Here is a 26,460-nt window from a genome sequence, read left to right as displayed (position 1 = left end):
TTAGCTGCCCAAATTAAGCTAATGGTGCATTTATTCTACAATGGCATGTATACACGCATAATATGGCATTTGCACACCTTAATGTAGTCATAAACAATTATACTGGATCAAAGGATGGTGTAAATATTAGCAGCTAATGCAGCAGTTCAGGTATTCTGTAAGTTACAGGCATAAATGTTGGCCCCACCCAGCGAAGTAGCGAGGAAAGGAGGCACCCGGCATCGCTGCGCCATGCAACCCCTCGCCCGCACTCTTCCCTGCCACGGACACCCACAACCTGTACCTCTTTAGATCTTTGCCGAGAGGGAGCAGCATCTCCTACCTTCTGCTCGTGCCGACCTCGGCTCTCCCTCTGACATTGTTTCTCGGTCCCGCTGCTCACTGCCGGTGAAGATTTGAAGAGTTGGTTGGGCGGAGAGGAGGTCAGAGCCCCCCCTCCCGCCAAGATGGCATCCAGGTGGTCCGCCCTTCTGCCCCCTCGCTGCGCCTCTGCCCACCCATGCCCCTCCCCTTCGAATGCCCTCTTACAATTAAATGCTAAGCCATTTTAGCGCATAAGTATAGAAGAGCGGTTGAGTACCCTACTGCCATTTTTGCACATATCTTGTTCTTTTGCCGTTTTGTCGGTGCTGTTGTGATGTTGCGATGGTGATGTTTCATTTTAATCTTTCAATTTATTTTCTTTTTTAAAATGATTTATAATTAATAAATTTATTATTGAATTTTGTTATATCTTTACTATTTATTAATTGGTACTCAGGTACTTTAGCTAGATTGTGAGCCTTCGGGACAGGTAGGGAAGTTTTAAGTACCTGTATTTTATTCTAACCACTTAGATTTGTAATATGCTTAAGCAGTATATCAAATATTAATAAAACATAAACATATGTATTCCCAGAGAAGAGCGACTAAAATGGTTAAGGGGCTGGATGAGTTGCCGTACAGCGAGAGATCAGAGAAACTGGGCCTCTTCCCCCTTGAAAAGAGGAGATTGAGAGGGGACATGATCGAAACATTCAAGATAATGAAGGGAATAGACTTAGTAGATAAAGACAGGTTGTTCACCCTCTCCAAGGTAGAGAGAACGAGAGGGCACTCTCTAAAGTTAAAAGGGGATAGATTCTGTATAAACGTAAGGAAGTTCTTCTTCACCCAGAGAGTGGTGGAAAACTGGAAAGCTCTTCTGGAGGCTGTTATAGGGGAAAACACCCTCCAGGGACTCAAGACAAAGTAGATAAAGACAAACTGTTCACACTCTCCAAGGTAGGGAGAACGAGAGGGCACTCTCTAAAGTTAAAAGGGGATAGATTCTGTATAAACGTAAGGAAGTTCTTCTTCACCCAGAGAGTGGTGGAAAACTGGAAAGCTCTTCTGGAGGCTGTTATAGGGGAAAACACCCTCCAGGGACTCAAGACAAAGTAGATAAAGACAAACTGTTCACACTCTCCAAGGTAGGGAGAACGAGTGGGCACTCTCTAAAGTTGAAAGGGGATAGATTCCATACAAACGTAAGGAAGTTCTTCACCCAGAGAGTGGTAGAAAACTGGAATGCTCTTCCGGAGTCTGTCATAGGAGAAAACACCCTCCAGGGATTCAAGACAAAGTTAGACAAGTTCCTGCTGAACCAGAACGTACGCAGGTAAGGTTAGACTCAAATAGGACACTGATCTTTGACCTAAGGGCCGCCGAAGGAGCGGACCTCTGGGACGATGGACCACTGGTCTGACCCAGCAGCGGCAATTCTTATGTTCTTATGTTTTCCCTTTCTAGGTAAATGCTAGTATTCTATAAATTTAAGTGGGCAACAGGCATTTAGAGTTAGGCAAAACTGTTCTAAAATGAGACAGACGTTGTATTCCCAAAGGCGGGCCTACCACTTTTCAACTTTTTTATCTTTAACTAATTGGCCGTGAGGCCCCTCGGCATCAGGTGGTAAAAGGGCCAAATACACTGGGGTCTCGGCTCCCTCATCTGGCGTTTTCAGTGCATCGGGACCCGCCATGTCCGTCATCACCCAGCCGGGACAGCAGGCGTTGAGGAGAATCCCCTCCCCGTTCCTTTTCTCATTCAGCGTTCTGGCTTGGATCTTGGACAAGACGGTCACCCCGAGTTTGGACACGCCATAAGCAGTGTGGGGCCAGCCTTCTTTGCTGTGCACTCCGTCTTTAGTGTCTTTAATAAACTTCTCCATGAGCGTCACCAGTTGCTCTTCTGTTATGGCATTGCTGCGGAACAATTGCTGCAGGTCCTCGCTGCAGAGTGCCAGGGTCTTGCTGCCAATCCAGCTGGAAATGTTCACTACCCTTCCTAAAAACATTAAAACCAAACCTAACGGTTACTGCATAAACACGTTCTATTTTATTTTTTTTTAATATATGTTTATTCACGTTTCCAGTAGTAATCATTACAAATGCATGAAAACCAGTACACAAAGCATGGCTCATAATCCAACAGGAAACCCCCCCCCTGCATATCCCACTACCTTTTCCCCACCTTCTGCCAAGTAGGAATGAGAAAAAGAGCACTATGCTACTTGTATATTCAACACCTACATTTAAGACCCTGCTGCAGGCTTTGCTAGATGTGGAGGGGCATAATCAAAAAAAACGTTTTAGTCCCTTTAGGCCTAAGGCTCTAGGCGCCCAAAGTAGGCAGCAAGGAAATGTCCATTCTTGAAAAAAACGTCCAAAATGTGTGTTTTTTTGAGAATGGCCTACCTGTGCGTTCAGGGGTTTAATCGTCCAGACCGCCATTATATCTTTCCTTAAGCCCTATTTCCTCCAAAAAATGTGCCCAAGACCCAAACGCCAAAAACAAGACCTTTTAGGTGTGGGATTGACCAGTTCTTCGCCTAAAACCACAATTCTCTAACCGGCGTCTTTCATAAGTGCCGGTTAGATAATGGTGGAATCATCGTTGTTTCCCTCCCCCAATGATCACGGCAAGAGGGATGTCCAATCCCTCCTGCTCGAACCTGCCGCAATAACCCGCAACCTTCCCCGGCAGGAGGGATGCCCAGTCCCTCCTGCCGGACACCCCAACCCCCCCATTAAGGTAGGCCGCCTGACCACCAACCCCCCCCAGCCCAACCAAACACTCCCCTACCTTTTGTAGTTGGCCAACCGGAAGGACTCTTCCAGCCTCTGGCAGGCGGGTCCTTCACCAAAATGGCAGGCCTTCCCCTTCCTGGTACATCGTGGGATGCACCAGGGAGGGGCCTTAGGCGCCTGGGCCAACCAGATTCTTAGGCCTCACTCCTAGTGCATTCTGGGATGCGCTGGAAGTGGCCTAAGATTCCGATTGGCCAGATTCCTTAGGCCACCCCCCTGAGCTGATCACGGCAAAGGAATCTCTCTGCCATGATCAGTTTAGCGGCCGCAGTAGGGAATTTGTACCCCCGCCCCTCCCCCCCACATAGACGGTGAGCAGGAGTGATGCCCAGTCTCTCCTGCTGGGACCCCCAAAGACATCCCCCACCCGTGAATGTCAGCAGCAGCAGGAGTGCCCAATTCCTGCTGCTAACTCCCCAAAGACATCCCCCAGCAGGAGGGATGCTTAGTCCCTCCTGCCAGTATCCCCCCATCAAAGATCATCGGCAGGAGGGATGCCTAGATAGATTGTGAGCCCACCGGGACTCATAGGGAAAATGCTTGAGTACCTGATTGTAAACCACTTAGATAACTTTAGGTGGTATTTAAATACCTAAATTAACCCTCCCCCCCCCGAAAGGCATACCCCTGACCCACCCCTACAACGGGAACTCCCGGCAGCCATTCTGATAACGGCTCTGCACGGGGCAGGAGCATAGGAAGATCGCTCCTGCCCCGCTTCACTGCTAGACCACCAAGTAAGGTTCTGGGGAGGCTTGGACGGCTTAAAAAATAGCCCAAAAATGAAAATAGGTTTTTTTTGTTAAAAAAAATCGCGAATAACCGAATCCGCGGATACTGAAACCACAGATTCGGAGGGAGAAGTGCATACTAATATGGTAACTTTGTGTGCATGAGCCTGAGGAAGAAAACATAATCCATATCTGAAAACTACTCATACTTGAACATTATACCAAAATCTGTGACTTCATTCAATACCCACCCCTTATACTTATTACTCCCATTTCCTCAAGTGTGCTAATGTTGTATTTAAAAGTTTATATGGGATTTTTTTCCTCATTACTTACCCTTTCTTTTAATTCTCAACAAGTTCTATCTACTAGAGGTATACATACATTTAAATTAGTATTTCCTCTTAATAGAGGTATTCAAACTTTGCGTAGGCTTTCACACTCTATGGCAGGGGTGTCCAACCTTCTGGCTTCACTGGGCCGCATTGGCCCCCCAAAAATGTTTCTGGGGACGCACAAACTTTCAAACGCTGCAGCAAGACACAGGAGGAAGCCAGCAAGATGGTAAATACCCGGGGGCAGCAGAGGAAAACACTGCATCGCCCTCGACCTGGGCCGCACAAAATACTTCACGGGGCCGCAGGTTGGACACCCCTGCTCTATGGCATTTACCTTGGTAAAAATCTGGAATGACCTCCCTTTAGAAATTAGACTCTTTTCCTCTTTGACATGTTTTAGAAAAACTTTGAAGACGTATCAGTTTAAGAAATTTTTAGCTGACAAATAAGTGATTGTAATGGATGAACTTCCTGTTCACTTATTGTTTTCCTATGTTCTTTTGCGCTAACTTTTGTCAACCGGTTCAAGTCCCTTCTGGGAATGACCCAGTATATGACTAAGGGCTCCTTTTACAAAGGTGCGCTAGGGGCTTAACGCACGCTAAATTGCCGCACATGCTAGCCGCTACCGCCTCCTTTTGAGCAGGCGGTAGATTTTTGGCTAGCGCGCGCTAATCCGGTGCGTGCGATAAAAACGCTAGTTCACCTTCGTAAAAGGAGCCCTAAGGATTGGATTGGATTGGAACTACAATTTCCTCATTTGCTCAACCAAGGCCAACTAAACACAAACACCACTCACTTTTCTAGCAATTGACACGCCCCCCCATCCACCGCGGGTAGATGTCAATCATAGGGAAAAATCCACCACTACCTGTTCCAAAACTTTGGGCTAGATTCACTAAGCAACCCGACCGTGTATCGTGTACCATCTACAGATGGTCTGCGCATGCGTCGGGATCGCTGTCTAGAGAAGCCATGTAACTGTAACTACAAAACATTTGCCTAATGAAATTTGCTTATAATAATAGATTCATTGAGCTCATACAGTAAATGCTAAACTTACCATGAGGTTTCATGAGAGGCAGTAATTCATTGCAGACATCTCTTGTAGCAGAGAAATTTGTTTTTAAAGTCACCTCAGCCTGAACGTCAAATGGAGTGGGGTCAGCATCTTTTAGCATGGAAGAAAGGAGAAAATAATTCTCAATGAAACCTCAAAATTGCCCAAAATGTTCTAGGGATGTCCAGCTCTGGTTCTTAGCTAGCCAAAAATTGGAAAAATCATGACAGGTTAAATTACACGTTTTGGTGGACTAATGTATGTACTACATATAGATTTGAAAGAGTAAACGCAGAACGTTCAGGAAGTAGTGTTTTATTTAACAAAATTTGGAATCCATTGGCTTTATTTGCGAATGCAAATTAATAGATAATATATTGCCTTCTGAGTTTTTTCATTACACATCTGGGTTGGGATGGGCGGGAGGGTTGGATAGTAATAGATATTGAAATTAACATAGATATTGAATCTTCTTATTAAGATGTTTATTATTGTTAATATCAATAATTGATGGAAGGGGGCGGTTATAGTTATGATTCTATACTTTCTGCTTGTAATAGTGTTTTCTTATAATATTTTCATGTTGTCAATTTACTGTATTACACTCTTGTAATTTAATAAAATAATAAAAATTATTAAAAAAAAAAAAAAAAAAGAGCCATGAACCAGTTACATTTCCAGGATATTCCTAATAAATATGCATGAGGGAGATTTGCACGCACATTGCCTCAGTAGTATGCAAATGTTGGATAGGTGGGACTTTTGAACAGCAAAAGTATTGGGTAAGAGGGAGGACCTTTTCTCTTTCTCTCTCCATTTCCCCTGTTGCTCAGATTTATTTCCCCCCTTCTCACCTTCTCTACCTTCCCAGCTCAGCCAGTCCAGCAGGCATGTGGTGACCTCCTAAATTCAGTGGTTGGCAGGATGAGTTCTATGAGGCTTGGGCAGGCAGACAGTAGCTTCCTTTAGTGGCCCGTTATTTCACCTCTGCACCCAGGACCAGATTAACAGTACATTGGGCCATGACGTGGCGTGATAAATTATGCATATTAGATGGAGCCACACTGGATGTCTGTATCAGAATCAGATGAAACCAATCATCTCCGCTGCCCTGCCCATCTTCACATTTAGAGTGGGGCCTGAGTCATACAAATCCTGAATCCAGGCCAGCGAGTGGTATAAATAAGAAGCAAATTAAAATATATTTTATTTATTTATTTTTAATCATTTATATTCTGCTTAGCCTAAAATTCTATGCAGATTACAAATTATTCAGGTACTCAAGCATTTTCCCCTTTCTGTCCCAGCAGGCTCCCACTCTATCTACCTGGGGTAATGGGGATTAAGTGACTTGCCCAGGGTCACAAGGAGCAGTGCAGGATTCAAACCCACAACCTCAGGGTGCCATGGCTGTAGCGCTAACCACTGCACCACACGCTCCCCATGCCATATATCGATATAAAACTTTATTAACCCTGGGCAGGTGCCTATTTTGCCTAAGCCTTGATCTATCCCAGATTATGAACTTTTTCCCCAGAAATTTCATCAAATCTTTCATAAATCCAGTTACATTAACTGCTTTTACATCTTCCAGCACTGAGTTTCAGAAACTTTGAAAGCTAATCAAAGAATGCACTGTTAGTACAATAAAAAGTATCTTTATTCCTTTTGCTTTATACATACACACACACATCATTTCATGCAACGCGTAATTAAACTCTGGAAGGTGAAGGCAGTCAGCTTAGCAGAGTTTTAAAAAGATTTGGATAATTTCCTAAAACAAAGGTCCACAAGCCATTATTAAGATGGACTTGGGGGAAATCCACTGCTTATTCTTAGGATAAGCAGCACATAATATATTTTACTGTTTGGGATCTTGCCAAGTACTTGTGACCTGGGTTGGCCACTTTGGGAAACAGGATACTGGACTTGATTGACCTTTGGTCTGTCTCAGTATGGCAGCTCTTATGATCTAACAATATCTTTCGTGCAATTAATGCACATTCAACTTGGTTAGCTTTAACCCTTTCAGGACCAAGGGACATATTTGTCCCATAACTTTAAAATCCTATAAATTTTGATTGGGATAGTCTACAGTTCTAAATTTGATATGTACGGATTCCATATGATACTGCCTTTATGTAAACAAACTGGTTCCGACATTCATTCATTAGCGTCGTTGCCAGATTGACGAGAAGATTCACTTGCCACACTGTCCATAAGCCAGAAGTTTGATTTTAAAAAAAAAAAATAATGATATTTCACAAAAAAAAAATCAATTTTTTGGCATCTGCAAGCCCTTTTTACCATAAAAATGTCGTCAAAACCACAAAAATTGGCCTACGATCCTTATGGTCCTGAAAGGGTTAAAGGGCATTATCAGGCATTAAACCTAATGCTGGTTGCCACAAAGATCCTAAAATCCAGGTAAAAAGCAGCCACGGACTTTACCTTTGAAAGCAATCCCTGCGTTGTTGATGAGGACATCGAGCCCACCGTACTTCTGCTCCAGGAAATCCCGGAGCCTCCTGATGCTCTGCAGGTCCGTGATGTCCAGCTGATGGAAAAACGCCGTCAAGCCTTCACCCTTCAGCTCTTTGACCGCTGCTTCCCCCAGTTTGGGGTCCCGGGCAGTCAGGTACACGTTCCCGGTGAACTGCTTGCACAGAGCCCGCACGATCGCGAGCCCGATGCCCTTGTTAGAGCCCGTCACCACCGCCACCCGTCTGCCGGCCATCTCAGGGCAGTTCCCGATTAACACACGTTAGTCAGAAGCAGCAAAGACGAACCTGAGTAACAGAGGGGCTTTATTTATTTATTAATCACCTTTATGAAATTCACCCAGAGCAGTGTACAGCAGGTTTAATTCAACATAAAACTTACTATTTTGTTAACAGCATAACAGTAGTAAAAAGACCAAATATATACATAAATACAATGACTGAGGTAAAGTCAAAATCAGTAATCTGAAACTTATTAATAGGATTACCATGAAACAGTTTCAAAAATGTATTTATCAGCACAGAAATTCAATAATACTTATGCAGGATCTAATAAGCACAAATCAGAACATTCAAATCGGTTCATAGACAACGGCACGAAAGACAAATGCGCGCCCAGACAATTGAGCGCAGCATGGAGGCGTGCGCCGCACAAAATTACTGTTTTTAGGGGCTCCGACGGGGGGTTTTGTTGGGGAACCCCCCCCCCACTTTACTAAATAGACATCGCGCCGGCGTTATGGGGGGTTTGGGGGGTTGTAACCCTCCACATTTTACTGTAAACTTAACTTTTTCCCTAAAAACAGGGAAAAAGTGAAGTTTTCAGTAAAATGTGGGGGGTTACAACCCCCCACACCCCCCCACAATGCCCCCACAACGCGGCGCGATGTCTATTAAGTAAAGTGGGGGGTCCCCCCACACACACACCCCCGTCGGAGCCCTAAAAACATTAATTTTGAGTGGCGCGCGCCTCCGCGCTGCGCTCAATTGTCTGGGCACGCCTTTGTCCCGGCGCGCTTTTGACCTGACACCTTCAAATCATATCGATATGACACTAATGCTTTTCTATAATACAACTTATCTTATAGGCCAGAGGTCAAATGCAGATATTAGATGGGGACCAGATGGGTGGTACAGCGTACGTTGGGATAAACAGATGGGAAGCTAAACTCAAGGCAACTTGTTTATACAGGTAAACTAAGTATAAGGAACTGATTTAGGCCCCCTTTTATCAAGCAGCATTAGGGTTTTGTTTTTCTTAAATCACCGGCCACTGAGGTAAAAGCTCCAATGTTCATAGGAATTCTATGAGCACTGGAGCTTTTAATGCAGCAGCCAGTGATTTAAAAAAAAACCAAAAACAACAACAACCCAAAACCTGTGGTAACCAGCAGGAGGTTTAATGACTGATGATGTGAGAGTGCAGTGGTTAGAGCTACAGCCTTGGCACCCCGAGGTTATAGGTTTGAATCTCACACTGCTCCTTGTGACCCTGGGCAAGTCACTTAATCCCCACCCCAGGTACATTAGATAGAGTGGGAGCCTGCCGGGACAGTTAGGGAAAAACGCTTGAGTACCTGAATAATTTGTAATCCGGATAGAATTGTAGGATATACGGAATATAAATTACAAAAGAAAACAAAGAACAAAACACCCGAATGTGGTTTGATAAAAGGAAGCCTTAGGGCCTCTTCTATTAAACTGCGCCAGCAGTTTTCTAGCGCGGGGAGCCGCGCTGAATGGCCTGCGCTGCTCCTGACGCTCGTAGAATTCCTATGAGTGTCGGCAGCAGCGCGGGTCATTCAGCGCAGTTCTCTGCGCTAAAAACTGCTAGCGTAGTTTAATAGAAGAGGGGGTTAGTGTTTGTTGCAAGAGAGTCTTGGTGCCTGGCGTTAGATGTAGCCGCTCTGGGAGTAATTGATAGAAATATACACTGTAAAGAAATAATGGACATTTGCATGGAAAATAGTGTCCTTCAGGAAGTAAAGTTAATCTGAGAAATCCTCATTTAAAAAAATGGATTAGGCGGGGTCTTTTACTAAAGAAAACAAAACCCATCACATGCTCTCTGCAGCAGGGATTATAGGAATAACATGGATCTGTGGCAGATAACAACATGCACTAATCTTTAGTAAAAGACCCCTTACTTTGGGCCGCCCACTCTTTAAATAAGGAATGTTTGGGGTTTTTTTTATGGAAGGGGGGGGGGTTTTCAATCACAGGTAACTCACCAAGCAGGCTCTTTTCCTGGAATAGTCTTCAGAGCAACTGAACCCAACACTTTCTGAGCTTGTGGATATTAAAACCAAGAAAGAAGAAGAAGAAAAAAAAAAAAAGGTTTTCCTCCAGCACTAGCCTTAACCTGCAGTAACCTGTGTGTGTGAGACAGATCCAGATGGAGGTGTTTTCTTTAAACTTTGAAGATGGCTTGTAGAGCATAAGGCATTTTTTTTCCTCTCGTATTAAGGCTTCCACAGAGCGAGGCTGTTTCTAGCCAGGCTTTTGGACGGGCTAAGATGTCTTTTTCCGTGCACTGAGCTTGTCTCTCTCTTCCGCATTTGCTATGGCAGGGCACAGGCAGATTTGTCTTGCTTTTCCAGGGAGGCACGTTGAAAGGGGGAAGGCATTCTGGGGAATTTGTGTGACTTCCGCACTCCCTAGCATAACTGGAACTAGGATTGTGCTAACATGTTTGTGGGAGTAATTTTATGAAGTTGTTTCTGCACGCAAAGTCTAATTTGCATGCAGAAAAATACTTTTAAGAAAATTGCACAATTGCTTATGTCGCATGGAAAGAGTCCGCCTACTTTTAAGCAGTCAGGGCTAGATTCAAAAATCAATGCTGAAAAATTATTGGAGCTCAATGCTATTCTAGATTTGGCACTAGAGCTAAAGTGCTGATTCTGACATACGTTCATTCAGCATTTCACTTGAGCCACATTTTGAGCGTTGGTATCAGGGGCAGTGGAACATCTCTTTGCCTTGGAGGGAAAAGCAAACCCAAGCTGCCCCCTGACCTCCATGGGGCACAAAATGAGTGGGATCCTCTGTGGCAAACCTTTTTTCTGCTGCCTAAGATTGAAGTGATCCCAGAAAGCGTGAAATTTCATTTTAACAAAAGCATTCCAGCCCAGCCCCTTCATGTACTTGGCGCCAGGCTAGCCAGGGAGTGCTGGTTCTCCCTAGCGACCTACCCAGCATTCCCTCTGGTTATAGAAAAATTGCTGAGTCACAGTGGCTGTCAGATACAGAGCAGGGTGGGTGGACAATTAGTGCTCAGGGCCAGGCTACTTTGGCCCTGTAGCATCTCACCATTAGAGGTCTGCACGGGAACGGGGATCGCGGGAATCCCCCCTAACCCACGGGACTCCCACGGGGACCCCCCCTCTGGCCCACGGGACTCCCACGGGGACCCCCCTCTAGCCAATGGGACTCCCACGGGGATGGAAGGCTTTGGAAGAAGGGTTCGTCCATATAATATAATGGACACGTCAGCCTTAGTAAAAGAGGGGGTTTATAAGTTAATTACCTGAACAGAAAACAAAAAAAGGGTTCCCCCAAAGAGATTCCACAAGGAAAACAGCAAAAGAAACTGGAATTGATGATCCTGTCAGAAGTAACATAGTAACATAGTAGATGACGGCAGATAAAGACCCGAATGGTCCATCCAGTCTGCCCAACCTGATTCAATTTTTTTATTTTTTTCTTCTTAGCTATTTCTGGGCAAGAATCCAAAGCTTTACCCGGTACTATGCTTGGGTTCCAACTGCCGAAATCTCTGTTAAGACTTACTCCAGCCCATCTACACCCTCCCAGCCATTGAAGCCCTCCCCTGCCCATCCTCCACCAAACAGCCATACACAGACACAGACCGTACAAGTCTGCCTAGTAACTGGCCTAGTTCAATATTTAATATTATTTTCTGATTCTAAATCTTCTGTGTTCATCCCACGCTTCTTTGAACTCAGTCACAGTTTTACTCTCCACCACCTCTCTCGGGAGCGCATTCCAGGCATCCACCACCCTCTCCGTAAAGTAGAATTTCCTAACATTGCCCCTGAATCTACCACCCCTCAACCTCAAATTATGTCCTCTGGTTTTACCATTTTCCTTTCTCTGGAAAAGATTTTGTTCTACATTAATACCCTTTAAGTATTTGAACGTCTGAATCATATCTCCCCTGTCTCTCCTTTCCTCTAGGGTATACATATTCAGGGCTTCCAGTCTCTCCTCAAACGTCTTCTGGCGCAAGCCTCCTATCATTTTCGTCGCCCTCCTCTGGACCGCCTCAAGTCTTCTTACGTCTTTCGCCAGATACGGTCTCCAAAACTGAACACAATACTCCAAGTGGGGCCTCACCAATGACCTGTACAGGGGCATCAACACCTTCTTCCTTCTACTGACTACACCTCTCTTTATACAGCCCAGAATCCTTCTGGCAGCAGCCACTGCCTTGTCACACTGTTTTTTCGCCTTTAGATCTTCGGACACTTATCACCCCAAGGTCCCTCTCCCCGTCCGTGCATATCAGCTTCTCTCCTCCCAGCATATACGGTTCCTTCCTATTATTAATCCCCAAATGCATTACTCTGCATTTCTTTGCATTGAATTTTAGTTGCCAGGCATTAGACCATTCCTCTAACTTTTGCAGATCCTTTTTCATATTCTCCACTCCCTCTTCGGTGTCTACTCTGTTACAAATCTTGGTATCATCTGCAAAAAGGCACACTTTTCCTTCTAACCCTTCAGCAATGTCACTTACATACATATTGAACAGGATTGGCCCCAGCACCGAACCCTGAGGGACTCCACTAGTCACCTTTCCTTCCTTCGAGCGACTTCCATTAACCACCACCCTCTGGCGTCTGTCCGACAGCCAGTTTCTGACCCAGTTCACCACTTTGGGTCCTAACTTTAGCCCTTCAAGTTTGTTCAACAGCCTCCTATGAGGAACTGTATCAAAGGCTTTGCTGAAATCCAAGTAAATTACATCTAGCATATGTCCTTGATCCAGCTCTCTGGTCACCCAATCAGAAAATTCAATCAGGTTCGTTTGGCACGATTTATCTTTTGTAAAGCCATGTTGCCTCGGATCCTGTAACCCATTAGATTCAAGGAAATACACTATCCTTTCTTTCAGCAACACTTCCATTATTTTTCCAACAACTGAAGTGAGGCTCATCGGCCTGTAGTTTCCTTCTTCATCCCTGTGACCACTTTTATGAATAGGGACCACATCCGCTCTCCTCCAATCCCCAGGAATCACTCCCGTCTCCAGAGATTTGTTGAACAAGCCTTTAATAGGACTCGCCAGAACCTCTCTGAGCTCCCTTAGTATCCTGGGATGGATCCCGTCTGGTCCCATCGCTTTGTCCACCTTCAGTTTTTCAAGTTGCTCATAAACACCCTCCTCCGTGAACGGCGCAGAATCTACTCCATTTTCTCGTGTAACTTTGCCAGACAATCTCGGTCCTTCTCCAGGATTTTCTTCTGTAATTGCTGCTTTTTATGGGGACGAGCGGGGTTGGAGGTAATTCCTTGCGGGGATGGGTGGGGACAGAGCGGATCCTGGCGGGGATGAGGGGGGGACGGGAACGGAGAGGATCCTGACCGGGGGGGGGGGGGGGTGACGGAGAGGATCCTGGCGGGGATGGGCGGGGATGAGTGGGATTTCTGTCCCCGCGCAACTCTCTACTCACCATTTCTATCCTCACAGTATTTCATTTTGACATTTACATAATTTTTACTTTCACCTCATTGACTCACTGTTTGCCTACCTCCTGGATGCATCCACATTTCTTTATGTCACACCATAGTCACACATTTCATAATGTAAATTTGAGCATGTGAATCTCATTTCTCACCGTCTCACTGTTCTTGTCCTTCACTTCATATTTACATATTTTAATATTCACTAGTCAATTTCTCTCTCACACATGGTCATACTCTTTAGGACCCCTGAAGAAGGCATCTTAGTCGAAACATGGACCGTGCTAGGTCCGCACCATATTATACGTATGTGGATATCGCTCTGTGTATATAACATTGCAACATTTGATTGACTCAATAAATGACTGAAGGAGGGACTGGTCTGTCATAAGATGGAAAGGGGGAAATGTGGACTCCTTTTATGTGGGTCTCGGATGATATTCAGCCAGGCCCCATATAAATATCTTATGCAGATTCTGGCTGAAAGCTGGTACTGACTTAAGTTTCTGTGGCCAGTACACTTCTCCCTCTGTATTCACAGTTTCAGCATTCGCGGTTTCAATTATTCACGGTTTTTAGCTTGCTGGCTCCTCCCCCCAAATTATTTTAGTTTGCATAGAAAAATCGCTGATTCCCAGCACTTTCTTCACTGTGGTTTGCCTCTCCTTCAGGAACAGGCCAGGTCTCCCGCCATGTTATTCGTGGTTTCACCATATCCACGATGGCTTTTAATAGAAAACAGCGAATAACATATGAAAAAGTTATTTGCGGGTTTTCTGTTTTTGCGGGTCTGTTAATCCCCTATCACAGCGAATACGGAGGGAGAAGTGTATATGACTGGTGAGACCCGGATATTCAACGCTAGTGCCTGGGTATAATTTAGCTGGTGACGGTGCATAGAAGAATGCTGATCACTGCTGGCTCAGTATTGATCAGGGAATATCCAAGATGGGATGCTCACTACTTCCAATCTATTTTATTAATGTGGAACCTTTCACATCTGTATAAGGCTATGGGAAATATACATGCATTTCCTTATATCTGCTGCAGGTTCAGGATAGGTTCCATCGACTCGTGTTCGATTCCTACCAACTTGATAACGATATCAAGTTTTCGTGGCAGAATACAGAAGTAGATTGCCGGGCCTTTCTTCTGCGCAGTATAAATTCGCCGTTGTCGCATTGAACGCAATCCTCCTCCTCCAACACTGCCCATCTGCTGCTGCCCAGATGGGTGGTACATCATTAGTCTGACATCTCCGCTGAAACCTGTCCACCTTGGGAGGCCCTGCTGGTAGTGACACTACTGACGGCATAGCTTTCAGCTTCACAGATGCACACAAGCCCCAGTGGGGAGTGTGGGGCACAGTGGTTAAAGCTATAGCCTCAGCACCCTGAGGTTATCGGTTCAAACCCATGCTGGTCCTTGTGACCCTGTGCAAGTCACTTAATCCCCCCCATTGTTCCAGGTACATTAGATTAGGGTTACCAGATTTTCTGTTTGGAAAATCCAGACCCCTTAGACCCTCCCCCCCCAGTTCCATCCATCCCTACCCCAATCCTGCCCTAGCCCTACCATGCATGGATTCGATGTGATGAAGTCACATGCATGTGCACGTCACATCATCGCATGGCATCCCTGCCCGACAGTGATTTGTTCCAAGATTTCAAAACCCAGCCGGGTTTTGAAAAAATGTCCAGACCTCTGGACATGTCCTCAAAATGAGGACATGCCTGGGGAAATCCAGACATCTGGTAACCCTACATTAGATAGAGTGTGAGCCTGCCGGGACAGACAGGGAAAAATGCTTGAGTACCTGAATAAATTCATGTAAACTGTTCTGAGCTCCCTGGGGAGAACAGCATAGAAAATTGAACAAATAAATAAATAAATAAATGATAAGCCCATGATTGAAGCTGCAGGATCAATCATTCTATAAACTATGCATTTACAAAAGGAGCATCATCATTCAGAAGCTTCTACATGCAAGCAGAAGCAGTTGCGAGAGCCAATATCACCTGCACGTATAAGGGGGTTAGTTATCCAGGTACAGTAAAAAGTGGACTTTCACCACACCTAGACCATAGGAGTCGCCAAACGGTGCTGACTCCCATGTTAAAAGAATAATGCTGAGCTGCTTAGGTGAGCCACCCTGTAAGCGGTATTATTTCATTGGCTCGGGAGCATCGGGCCACATTCTTAAAGGTTCTGGCAACCTTACCAGAATGCCACCCAAAGCTGAAACCCTCTTTTGTGGCCCCCCCAACTGTGTCCCCAAATCAGAACACCGTCAACCTCAAGGATGCCCCAAGTGCTACACTGCTCACCTAGAAGTTTTCTCTCCCCCTCCTCGGGCATACTGTTTGAAATTGTTTGGTGTCTCTTGGCCTGGGCAGGAGAGATCCTTAGTCTCCTGCCCTTGCCAGAGCTGGGATTGAAATGGACAGAGCCTGAAGGCCCTAGTGGTAGTCTTGTATTACTACTGCTAGAGTGACACATTTCTGTATAAAGAATCTTGACAGTCATACCGAGGCTTTTTTTTCTCCTAAATAGGCCTTTACTAGAAAAATAGTGAAGATCACTGCCTTAGGAGGTCATATTTCTCATTTATTGTATGGCACACGTATTCTGATGCTGTTTGAAGGTGAATCTTGTTGATTGCTGCCTGTGGTATCTTAGAAATCGAGGCATAAAGGACCTCAAGAAGTCTTCTGGTCTTCTGCCAAATCCACTATGGTTATATGAATATACAGTAAGATATGAACTCAGTGTGTGTACATGAAAGAGTGTGAGATGCACTGCTTATACAACCACACACATTGTTATCACAAATTGTGGCGCAGTGGTTAAAGCTACAACCTCAGCATCCTGAGATTGTGGGTTCAAATCCATGCTGCTCCTTGTGACCCTGGTCATGTCACTTAATCCCCCCATTGCCCCAGGAACATTAGATAGATTGTGAGCCCACAAGGACAGACAGGGGAAAATGCTTGAGTACCTGAATAAATTCATGTAAACCATTTTGAGCTCTCCTGGGAGAACGGTATAGAAAATTGAATAAATAAAATAAAATCTTTAATCAAGCAAAGCTAAAGCTAATTAGAATATGCAGAACAAGAATAGAGAGTGCACCAGGTTGATAATTTCTTGGGTCACGATACTTGGACCACTCAGGTCTAGGATTGACAGATATCCTCTTTAAAAACAAGAGTCCACCTGGCCCGCACCCGTTCAGCTCCCCAGCCACGCCCTGTTCTGCCCCCTCCCCCCCCCCACCCCAACATGAACCTCCAGTCTCCTTCCCTGAGCTCGGGGCCGCATCAGGAGGGCCTCTGCCCATGCCCGGATGTCACACACATGTGCACGCGTGTATGACATCATCCCGCCAACATCTGCGCTTGTGCAGAGGGCCTCTAAACGCGGCCCCCAAGCTCGGGAACATCCAAAACTCGTACAAACTGCCAGGTTTTGGAAATCCCTCCAGGCGCTCGGACAGTTCACTAAAAAGAGGTCATGCCTGGGTTTTCATGGACCCCCTGGTAACTCAAATTAGGTCCAGGAAAGCAAAAAAAAACCTGTCAATTATCAAGTCAAAAGGGAAAAACATAAACACTTAGAACCAGTTCCAAATGTTTTAATACAACTCTGCTTTAATATTTACAGATGTTCATGATTCATTCCCATTTCTTTAGGGTCATGCACTGATGGTCTGAGCCACCATAGAGCTTACCCATCTATATAACTTCAAACCGTTATAACCAGAGAGGCTGATCTACCATTTCTCAACTTTTTTTTCACTAAGAAATTGGCCATGAGGCCCATCGGCGTCAGGCGGTAAAAGGGCCAAATACACCGGGGTCTCGGCTCCCTCATCTGGAGATTTCGTTGCCTTAGGGCCCGCCATGTCTGTCCTCACCCAACCTGGACAGCAGGCGTTGAGGAGAATCCCCTCCCCTTTCCTTTTCTCATTCAACTTTCTTGCTTGAATCCTGGACAAGACGGTCACCCCAATTTTGGACACGCCGTAAGCACTGTTGGGCCAGCCCTCATTGCTGTGCACACCGTCTTTAGCGTCTTTAATAAACTTCTCCATGAGCGCTACCAGCTCCTCCTCCGTGATGGTGTCGCTGCGGAACTTCTGTTGCAGTGCCTGGCTGCAGCCTGAGAGCGCTCTTACACTAACCATGCTGGAGACATTCACCACTCTTCCTACAAGATGGAAAACAAGTATACTATGGGGCTCATAATAATAATAATAAAAAAAGTACAAAAAGTGGCCTAAGTTGGTACTTGGACAATCAAAAAGACAGATCGTCCAAGTACTGATAATCAAAACTGGTTTTAGATTATCTAAAACCAGTTTAGGCCTTTATTCTGCCTCTATACACCTAGAGCGAACAGGGTGTTTTTGGAGGAGTGGATAGGGCGGGAGATGGGCCGACCTAGACTTAGTTGTCTGGCAGCCATAGTCAAAAAGGTTTGACAGGTTGCCAGACAGAACTAATACGTTTTGACTTAGACCAAGTCAAAACAGGTATAAGTTCTGTATCAAGCCGCTGAGCTGATCGTGGCTGCAGCGATCAGATCAGCAGCCCAGGCAACCTGCCCCCCCCCCCCCCCCCGCCCGCAATGGTAACAGGTCCTGGACCTGTTGGGCCGCCGCGTGAGCGGACTGCTGGGCACGATGGACCTCGGGTCTGACCCAGTGGAGGCATTGCTTATGTTCTTATGCCTAATCTCTCCTGCCATGATCCCTCCTAACCTCCCCGGCAGAAGAGATGCCCAGTCTCTCCTGCTGACAGAAACCCCCTCTGAACCCTGTGATTACAGGCATGAGGGAGCCCAAACCCTCCTGCCAGACAGAAACACCCCACCTCCATCCCCCACACAGCTCACCAGCAGGAGGGAGCCCATGTCCTCTTGCTGGACAACCCCCCTCCTCCCTGCCCCCGAACCTCCTTCCCCCAACCTACTGCTGCTGAAAGAAGACTTCTGGGGCATGCGAATTAGAGAATGACACGGTGACAAAATTCATCACCGTTCCCGTCCCCGTGGATAACCATGGGAAACCATCTTCATGTCATTATTTAAGGAAAGAGGGAAGAATCAGAGTATGAATGGCCACAACCACTGACCCTCAAGCTTTGCTTTGAAAAATGCTGGGGTAGAAGGACTGAGGTTGAAATAGACACTACAGAATGACAGTCTCTGGTATCCAGAGCAGATATTGTGATGTCATAATGCCTCATTCCACCAGTGCCTAAGAGCCAACCACATCAGTGATGTCACAATGGCTTCATTATCCTTGGCTCACATAAGAATCAGAGTATGAATGGCCACAACCACTGACCCGCAAGCTTTGCTTTGAAGAATGCTGGTATAGAAGGACTGAGGTTGAAACAGACACTAAAAATGACATGGGATTATTTCCCGCGGTTATCCGTGGGGACGGGAACGGTGATGAATTTTGGCACCGTGTCATTCTCTAATGCGAATCTGGCCACAATCCGCTTTGGTGGAGGGATCCGGGAGGTGCGGGGAGAGGAGGAGAGATGCTGGCGAGGAGGAGAGTCAACCGCGCTGGCTGACTGCCTACAGGACCGTGCCTCTCACAGCGAGAGGCACGTCCTGTGTGTCGCGGCACACAGTTTGCGATACACTGCTATACACCTTTGAGGACAGCTATGCTTTGGCAGGTCGCCCAGATACAGACCGGATTTTAATTGTAATCACATTAATTCTAGATATGAGACTAATCTTACCATGTGCTTTTATAAGTGGCAGTAGCTCATTGCAGACGTCTCTGGTAGCAAAAAAGTTTGTTCTCAAGGTCACCTCAGCTTGAGCACAGAATGGAGTGGTGTCATCAACTATAAGTATGCAAAAGAGAAAAAGATCCAAAGGAATGAGACAGTAAAGTCCCCGCAACAGATGTACAAAACAGTAAAACAGTCCAGTGTTTTACTCCAATTGATTGGTTGAGAAGGTGCATTTGACTAAAATTCACAAGCTAGAAACTCTAAGGGGCTTATAATAATAATAATTTTTAAAAAGTCCAAAAAATGGCCTAAGTTGGTACTTGGACGATCAAAAAGATAGGTTGTCCAAGTACCAGTAATCGAAACTGGTTTTAGACGTGTCTAAAACCAACTTAGGCCTTTTCACTGCCTCTGTGTGCTCAGAGCGAAAAGGGGCGTTTTTGGAGGAGTGGATAGGGCGGGAGGTGGGCAGGACGTGGACTGAGCTAGACTTAAGTCATCCAGCAGCCATAATCAAAAACTTTCTGCAGCTGTTGCACATTATATAGCACATAATGGGTTTTTTTTTTGTAAAATCAGCAATAATTTTACATCTCCTGATGAAGGTCATGTGACTGAAACGTTCATATATCCAACGTTGGACTGGCATATTGCCATAGAAGATAAGTGTTGCTGATTTAAGCAAACGAGGCCATGAATTAAGAGGGTATAACTGATAGTTTTAACATGTTTTGTTGGGCAGTTTGTTTGATGTACTGAATTCAAATAAGATATAAAACACAGACACACATTGCTATATATTCGTCTCAAACCTGCGGCCCGGGGGCCACATGCGGCCCGCCAAGTCCTATTTTGAGGCCCTCGGCATGTTTATCATAATCAGAAAAGTAAAATAAAACAGTTTCTTGATCAAATGTCTCTTTAGCTATAAATGACAATATTATTATTAAGACTTAGCCAAAAGGAAAGATTTATAAACTATAAAGAGTTTTACCTCATGCAAAATTGTCATTTCTTTAATAAGACATTTACTATTTCTTTTGAGGCCCTCCAAGTACCTACAAAGCCAAAATGTGGCCCTGCATAGGGTTTGAGTTTGAGACCACTGGTATATATCTACATAAAAAAAACTATTTAAAAAATATAAGGGATGGAATGGAGGTAATGGTATAAATTATTATTTGACATGAATTGGATAGATTGCGGACTTGGGATAACGTACGTTATGGGAGGTCCTACGCACTGAAAACTGTTCATATTGTATGATATACCATCCTCCTAGTTTATTGATTTATTCATCTCTTGAGGGTTCATTAATGAGGGTTAGAAAAAAAAAAAGCAAGCATAAAAAGGTAACATACATATAATTAAAGAAGAGAAAAACGTTGGTTAATGGCATATTTATGCCAAGTAATATGATATTATAGAGTGATTGTTAGATATCCTTTAACCCAGTTTACTATAATAATCAAAAAGTTTGAACGGTTGCCAGACAGAACTTATACATTTTGACTTAGACGAAGCCAAAACAGGTATAAGTTCCAGATCGGGACACTGATCTGATCACGGCTGCTGTGATCAGCTTAGTGGCCCAAGCAACCCATCCCCCTGTACCTTTAACAATCAGAGCAGGAGCGATGCCCAAGCTCTCCTGCCACCACCTGCTGTGACCCCTCCTGACATATCACGGCAGGAGAGATGCCCAATCTCTCCTGCCGGAACCCCTCCGAAACCGACAGATCTTCACTGGCAGGACAGATGTCCAGTCAGACACCTCACCGAACTCGCTCGATCTTCACCGGCAGAAGAGATGCCTAGTCTCTCCTGCCGGATAACCCCCACCTCCCTGTCGGACTGCCCAGACCCCCTACCTGGACCCCCCTAACCCCACCTGAACCCCCCAGACCCTCCTCTAACCTTTTTTTTGATTGCTGGCCGAATGGGTCCTCCTCTCTCTGTTTGTCTGGCAGGCCTGCCTTGGTCTGAATGGAGGGCCTGCTCCTTCCAAGTGCATTTGGGGTGCACCGGAGAGGGGCCTAGGGCCTGATTGGCCCAAGCGTCTAAAGCCTGGGTGGGGTTAGGGGGGACTTTGTGGAGGTGAAGGGGGGTCCAGGGGTGGGCTGCCGGTCAAGATTGCGCAGGCTTGATGGGGAGTCCAGCAGGAGATCCTGGGCATCTCTCCTACGGTGAAGATCTGCCAGTTCTGGGGAGTGTCTGGCAGGAGAAATTGGGCATCTCTCCTGCTGTGTTGTGTCTACAGGGGTGGGGGGGGTCGCGGCTGGTGGCGGCAGGAGAGATTGGGCATCTCTCCTGCTTCGATTGTTGGGGGGAGGGGTGGACGGTTCCACAATTCTCTAACCGGCGTTGTTTATGACAGATGCTGGTTAGAGAATCGTGCTTTTAGGCGAAGGACTGGCCCCCGTCTTCGCCTAAAAGGTCTTGTTTTGGGCGTTTGGAACTTGGGCAATTTTTTGGTCGGGAATTTGTTCTAAACATACACATAGTGGTGGTCTGGGCAATTAAACTGTGATGGGGTGAGGTGGAACAGCGCCAGTGGCCCGGAGGGGGGGGGGGGGAACCAATCAAGCGAGTTTCCCTTACTTCCTATGGGGAAACTCACTTTGATTTACGAGTAATTTGGTTTACAAGCATGCTTCTGGAACGAATTATGCTCGTAAACCAAGGTTCCACTGTATTATCAAGCATGCTAAGCACTTTAGTTACTCTATATATGGATAAAAAATACAAATAAAAAGTATTCGGACAAATGAAGAGACAGTGAATTTTCACTCTAATGACATGGTCCTATGAGTGTCACCTCTGAAGTCCTTATAAATATCAAGTAATAGATTCTTCTTGACAACAATAAGATTTTACCTTAATTGTGTTGAATAAGCAATCTCTTGAGTCTTTTTCAAAAATTTTTTGGCTTATTCTGAGACTATTATATGTTATGTTATTTATTTATTTTTAAATAATTTAAATTCCGCATATCCTATAATTCTATCGATATTGTGTGCCTCTAAGCTCTGTAGGGGAGAGTGTGGGGCAGTGGTTAAAGCTTCAGCCTCAGCACCCTGAGGTTGTGGGTTCAAGCCCACGCTGCTCCTTGTGACCCTGGGCAAGTCACTTAATCCCCCCATTGACCCAGGTACTTTAGAAGATTGTGAGCCCACCAGAACAGACAGGGAAAATGCTTGAGTACCTGAATAAATTCATGTAAACCATTTTGAGCTCCCCTGGGAGAACGGTATAGAAAATTGAATAAATAAAAATATCTTTTTTTCTAGAGCCATATGGTAACCCTAGCTTTGAGGAGATCATGACTGTTGAGATTGTCCAAATCACTGAGGGCACCTCTGGTGACAGACCCTTAAAGTTAATAGGGGATGGGATGTGATATGCTGCTTTTCTGTGTTTCTTATATACAGGCGCTTATTTTGTACTTGTGACAATAGAGGGTTAATGAGCTCGCCCAGAGTCACAAGAAGCTCCTGTGGGAATTAAAACCAGTTTCCCAGGCCATCACACCAACCTTTAGGCTACTCCTCCCCTCCATTTGCGGGGCCTGGGGGTTGAAGATTTACCTAGGGCACCTAATACCTTTGTATCTGCTCTGGTAAAAAAAAAAAAATACACAGAAAAAAAACATGCAAGCAAAACCTTTGACAAGGAGAGTGTGGACTAGTGGTTAGAGCTACTGCCTCAGCCCCTGAGGTTGCGGGTTCAAACCCTGCACTGCTCCTTGTGACCCCGGGCAAAGTCACCAAATCCTCCACTGCTCCAGGCACAGCAGATAAGACTGTGAGCTTGAGTACCTGATTTATAACCCTTCTTAGCTCCTTTGGGAGGATGGGCTAAAACAGGGGTCTCAAAGTCCCTCCTTGAGGGCCGCAATCCAGTAGGGTTTTCAGGATTTCCCTAATGACTATGCATGAGATCTATGTGCATGCACTGCTTTCAATGCATATTCATTGGGGAAATCCTGAAAACCCGACTGGATTGCGGCCCTCAAGGAGGGACTTTGAGATCCCTGGGCTAAAACAACTGCATATATAAATCTCTGCTAGAACCTCTTTAGTTTCAGAATCGGTGGGGGAAGTTTCTGGGTGTGGTTTGTAGCAGCTTTGCTTAAGGGATTTTTAACCTGAGCAGTTTTTTTCTCTTCCAGTAATTGCAAGAAATAAAATCCTGTCATAAAACAGGCACCCTTTCAAAACTGTGCAAGCCAGCTAACTGACTTATTTATTCCAAATGTACTTTAGGGCTTAAACTCTCCAGTAGGACAAAGCAGTTTACAGGTTTAACCCCCTCCCACCTCTCTTTTGTACAAAACCGCGATAGCGGTTTTTAGCGCAGGCTGGCCTGTTGAACGCTCATAAGGGTCCTTTTATTAAGACGCGTTAATTGATTTAATGTGAGCTAAAGTTTAGCACGCGCTAAATGCTAAGGCGCTCTGGAATATAATGGATGCCATCGCATTTAGTGCACGCTAAATCGGTTAGCGCGCCTTACTAAATGGACCTCATAGAGTTCCTATGAGCGTCGGGAGCAGCACTGAACATTCAGTACGCCGGCCTGCGCTAAAAACCGCTATCGCGGTTTTGTAAAAGCGGGGGCGTGGGGGAGGGGGGAGAACTACATTAAGATAGGAAAGGTACACATTCATAAGTAAAAAAAAAAAAGCATGGACTTCCCATAACAAAATCATTCAAAGTAAAGGTGTCTGATCGAGGTGCGATCACCCTAGAAAATTAGCATAAGCCTGATGAAGGGGGTTTACCTGGAATCTTAACTGATCAGGTTCCTGGTATCTTAGCGTAATTTGCAGAAAGGATAGATACCAGGTTGTATCAACAAATTTTTAAAAATGTATCTATAAAATGACATGGGGACAAATTTTTCCCCGTCCCCACAGGAACTCAATTTCCACGTTCCGTCCCTGCGCGTTTTGTCCTTGTCCCTGCCCCATTCCTGTAAGCTCTGCCTTAACCGCACAAACCTTGAACACTTATGATTTCAATGTTCGAGGCTTGTGCAGATGAGGACAGAGCTTAGGCATTGGTGGAATGAGGCATTATGACATCACAATCTGAGCTCTAGAATGTTGCTACTTAGGATTTTAAAGTGTTTGAGGCTTGTGCAGATGAGGACGGAGCTTAGGCATTGGTGGAATGAGGCATTATGACATCATAATCTGAACTCTAGAATGTTGCTACTTAGGATTTTAAAGTGTTTGAGGCTTGTGCAGATGAGGACGGAGCTTAGGCATTGGTGGAATGAGGCATTATGACATCACAATCTGAGCTCTAGAATGTTGCTACTTAGGATTTTAAAGTGTTTGAGGCTTGTGCAGATGAGGACGGAGCTTAGGCATTGGTGGAATGAGGCATTATGATATCATAATCTGAACTCTAGAATGTTGCTACTTAGGATTTTAAAGTGTTTGAGGCTTGTGCAGATGAGGACGGAGCTTAGGCATTGGTGGAATGAGGCATTATGACATCACAATCTGAGCTCTAGAATGTTGCTACTTAGGATTTTAAAGTGTTTGAGGCTTGTGCAGATGAGGATGGAGCTTAGGCATTGGTGGAATGAGGCATTATGACATCACAATCTGAGCTCTAGAATGTTGCTACTTAGGATTTTAAAGTGTTTGAGGCTTGTGCAGATGAGGACGGAGCTTAGGCATTGGTGGAATGAGGCATTATGACATCACAATCTGAGCTCTAGAATGTTGCTACTTAGGATTTTAAAGTGTTTGAGGCTTGTGCAGATGAGGATGGAGCTTAGGCATTGGTGGAATGAGGCATTATGACATCACAATCTGAGCTCTAGAATGTTGCTACTTAGGATTTTAAAGTGTTTGAGGCTTGCGCAGATGAGGACGAAGCTTGCAGGAATGGGAAATGGCCAGGAAAAGATCTTGCGGGGACAGGGGAAAATTTGTCCCCATGTCATTCTCTACTCAAAATCTTTTTTGAGCGGTTGCTCTATTAAGATCTTTCTGAGGGGTTACAGCCTCTTAAGAGAGCAGAGCAGCCAACAGATCTTACCTTTGAAAGCAATCCCCGCGTTGTTGATCAGGACATCGATCCCACCGTACTTCTTTTCCAGGAAATCCCGGAGCCTCCTGATGCTCTGCAGGTCCGTGATGTCCAGCTGATGGAAAAACGCCGTCAAGCCTTCACCCTTCAGCTCTTTGACCGCTGCTTCCCCCAGTTTGGGGTCCCGGGCAGTCAGGTACACGTCCCCGGTGAACTGCTTGCACAGAGCCCGCACGATCGCGAGCCCGATGCCCTTGTTAGAGCCCGTCACCACCGCCACCCGCCTGCTGGCCATCTCAGGGCAGTTCCCGATTAACGCACCTCAGTCAGAAGCAGCAAAGATGCACCTGAGTAACAGAGAGAATTCAATGATTACGAATGACACAAATTATTCTAGCTGACACTAAAGCAATGGGCATTTGCTCAAATGCATGATTTAATTAGGGGGAAAGCAGCGTGCATGATAAAGTAAAATTGATTTGAGACGTCCTCATTTAAAAAAGGAGTCGTACGGTTTAGTTAAAGCTGTTTCATTCTTCAAATAAGAATACTTTGGTGTGTTTTCAATCGCAGATAACTCACCAAGGGAGGTTCCTTCCTGGACTAGTCTTCTCAGCAACTGAAACCAACACCTTTTAAAATGGTGATGCTTAACCAGTGACAAAAAAAAAAAAAAAAAAAGTTCTCCTCCAGCACCAGCTTGTACAGGCTTCTGAACCTATGTGTGAGATCAGGGCAAAGGGTGTTTTTTTGTTTTTATACTTTACAAATTGCCTATAGAGCAAAAGGCATGCTTTTTTGGCATGAATGATCTGTACAGGGCGAGGTCACAGCACAGGCACCAACATTTCCAAATGATAGAGGGGGTGCCAAAAAAACTCAAATCACCTATCCCTTGGCTCAGGGAAGGAGCTTGCTCAAAACTGGGGGTGCTCAACACCCGCTGGCACACACAGAGCTGGCTGCGATGGGAGAGACCGTTTCTAGCCAGGCTTTTGAACAGACCCAAGTGGAATTTTATTTTGCTGAGCTCCTCTTTCTCTTCTGGCCTTGTGGAGGGAGGAATCATTTTCATTGTTTACCCCATTCCCCCCCCCCACACCTGAAACGTTGGCACCTATGCTCCCTTATTGACTTTTTAGCTAGATTCACTAAGCAAACCGATCGTGTACCAATCGGTTTGCAACCCGATTTTCCTCCGACCC

The 26,460-nt window shown here is 45.3% G+C and overlaps 2 protein-coding genes across 3 annotated transcripts; both read right to left on the bottom strand.

The window, feature by feature from the left end:
- Nucleotides 1-1,674: 1,674 nt before the first annotated feature.
- On the bottom strand, nucleotides 1,675-25,951 carry LOC117363079 (carbonyl reductase [NADPH] 1-like). Of its 2 annotated transcripts, none has more exons than XM_033950341.1 (4): nucleotides 25,838-25,951; nucleotides 7,691-8,028; nucleotides 5,243-5,350; nucleotides 1,675-2,307 (listed from the first exon to the last, which is right to left on the bottom strand). In XM_033950341.1, the coding sequence occupies exons 2-4, from the start codon at nucleotides 7,974-7,976 to the stop codon at nucleotides 1,871-1,873; spliced, it is 831 nt and encodes a 276-aa protein (XP_033806232.1). In that variant the 5' UTR covers nucleotides 7,977-8,028; nucleotides 25,838-25,951; the 3' UTR covers nucleotides 1,675-1,870. The 2 variants fall into 2 exon arrangements, with proteins under 2 accessions (XP_033806232.1, XP_033806234.1); XM_033950343.1 differs by lacking the exon at nucleotides 25,838-25,951 and adding an exon at nucleotides 9,972-10,808.
- On the bottom strand, nucleotides 17,068-25,905 carry LOC117363078 (carbonyl reductase [NADPH] 1-like). The gene is made up of 4 exons (XM_033950340.1): nucleotides 25,838-25,905; nucleotides 25,265-25,602; nucleotides 19,212-19,319; nucleotides 17,068-17,658 (listed from the first exon to the last, which is right to left on the bottom strand). Exons 2-4 carry the CDS (start codon nucleotides 25,548-25,550, stop codon nucleotides 17,222-17,224), a joined length of 831 nt encoding a protein of 276 aa, XP_033806231.1. The 5' UTR covers nucleotides 25,551-25,602; nucleotides 25,838-25,905; the 3' UTR covers nucleotides 17,068-17,221.
- Nucleotides 25,952-26,460: the final 509 nt, after the last annotated feature.

This window comes from Geotrypetes seraphini, chromosome 6 (genome assembly GCF_902459505.1).
Source record: "Geotrypetes seraphini chromosome 6, aGeoSer1.1, whole genome shotgun sequence".
In the NCBI taxonomy this organism is placed as follows: Eukaryota; Metazoa; Chordata; class Amphibia; order Gymnophiona; family Dermophiidae; genus Geotrypetes; species Geotrypetes seraphini.
This window is presented reverse-complemented; position numbering and strand designations above follow the sequence as displayed.

Coding starts and splice junctions, on each gene's coding strand:
- LOC117363079 (XM_033950341.1), bottom strand. CDS start 7,976: ATGGCCGGCAGACGGGTGGCGGTGGTGACGGGCTCTAACAAGGGCATC. Junction 5,351..7,690: donor CGCAGGGATTGCTTTCAAAG/GTAAAGTCCGTG, acceptor CCATGCTAAAAG/ATGCTGACCCCACTCCATTT. Junction 2,308..5,242: donor GCCTCTCATGAAACCTCATG/GTAAGTTTAGCA, acceptor TAATGTTTTTAG/GAAGGGTAGTGAACATTTCC.
- LOC117363078 (XM_033950340.1), bottom strand. CDS start 25,550: ATGGCCAGCAGGCGGGTGGCGGTGGTGACGGGCTCTAACAAGGGCATC. Junction 19,320..25,264: donor CGCGGGGATTGCTTTCAAAG/GTAAGATCTGTT, acceptor GCATACTTATAG/TTGATGACACCACTCCATTC. Junction 17,659..19,211: donor GCCACTTATAAAAGCACATG/GTAAGATTAGTC, acceptor TCCATCTTGTAG/GAAGAGTGGTGAATGTCTCC.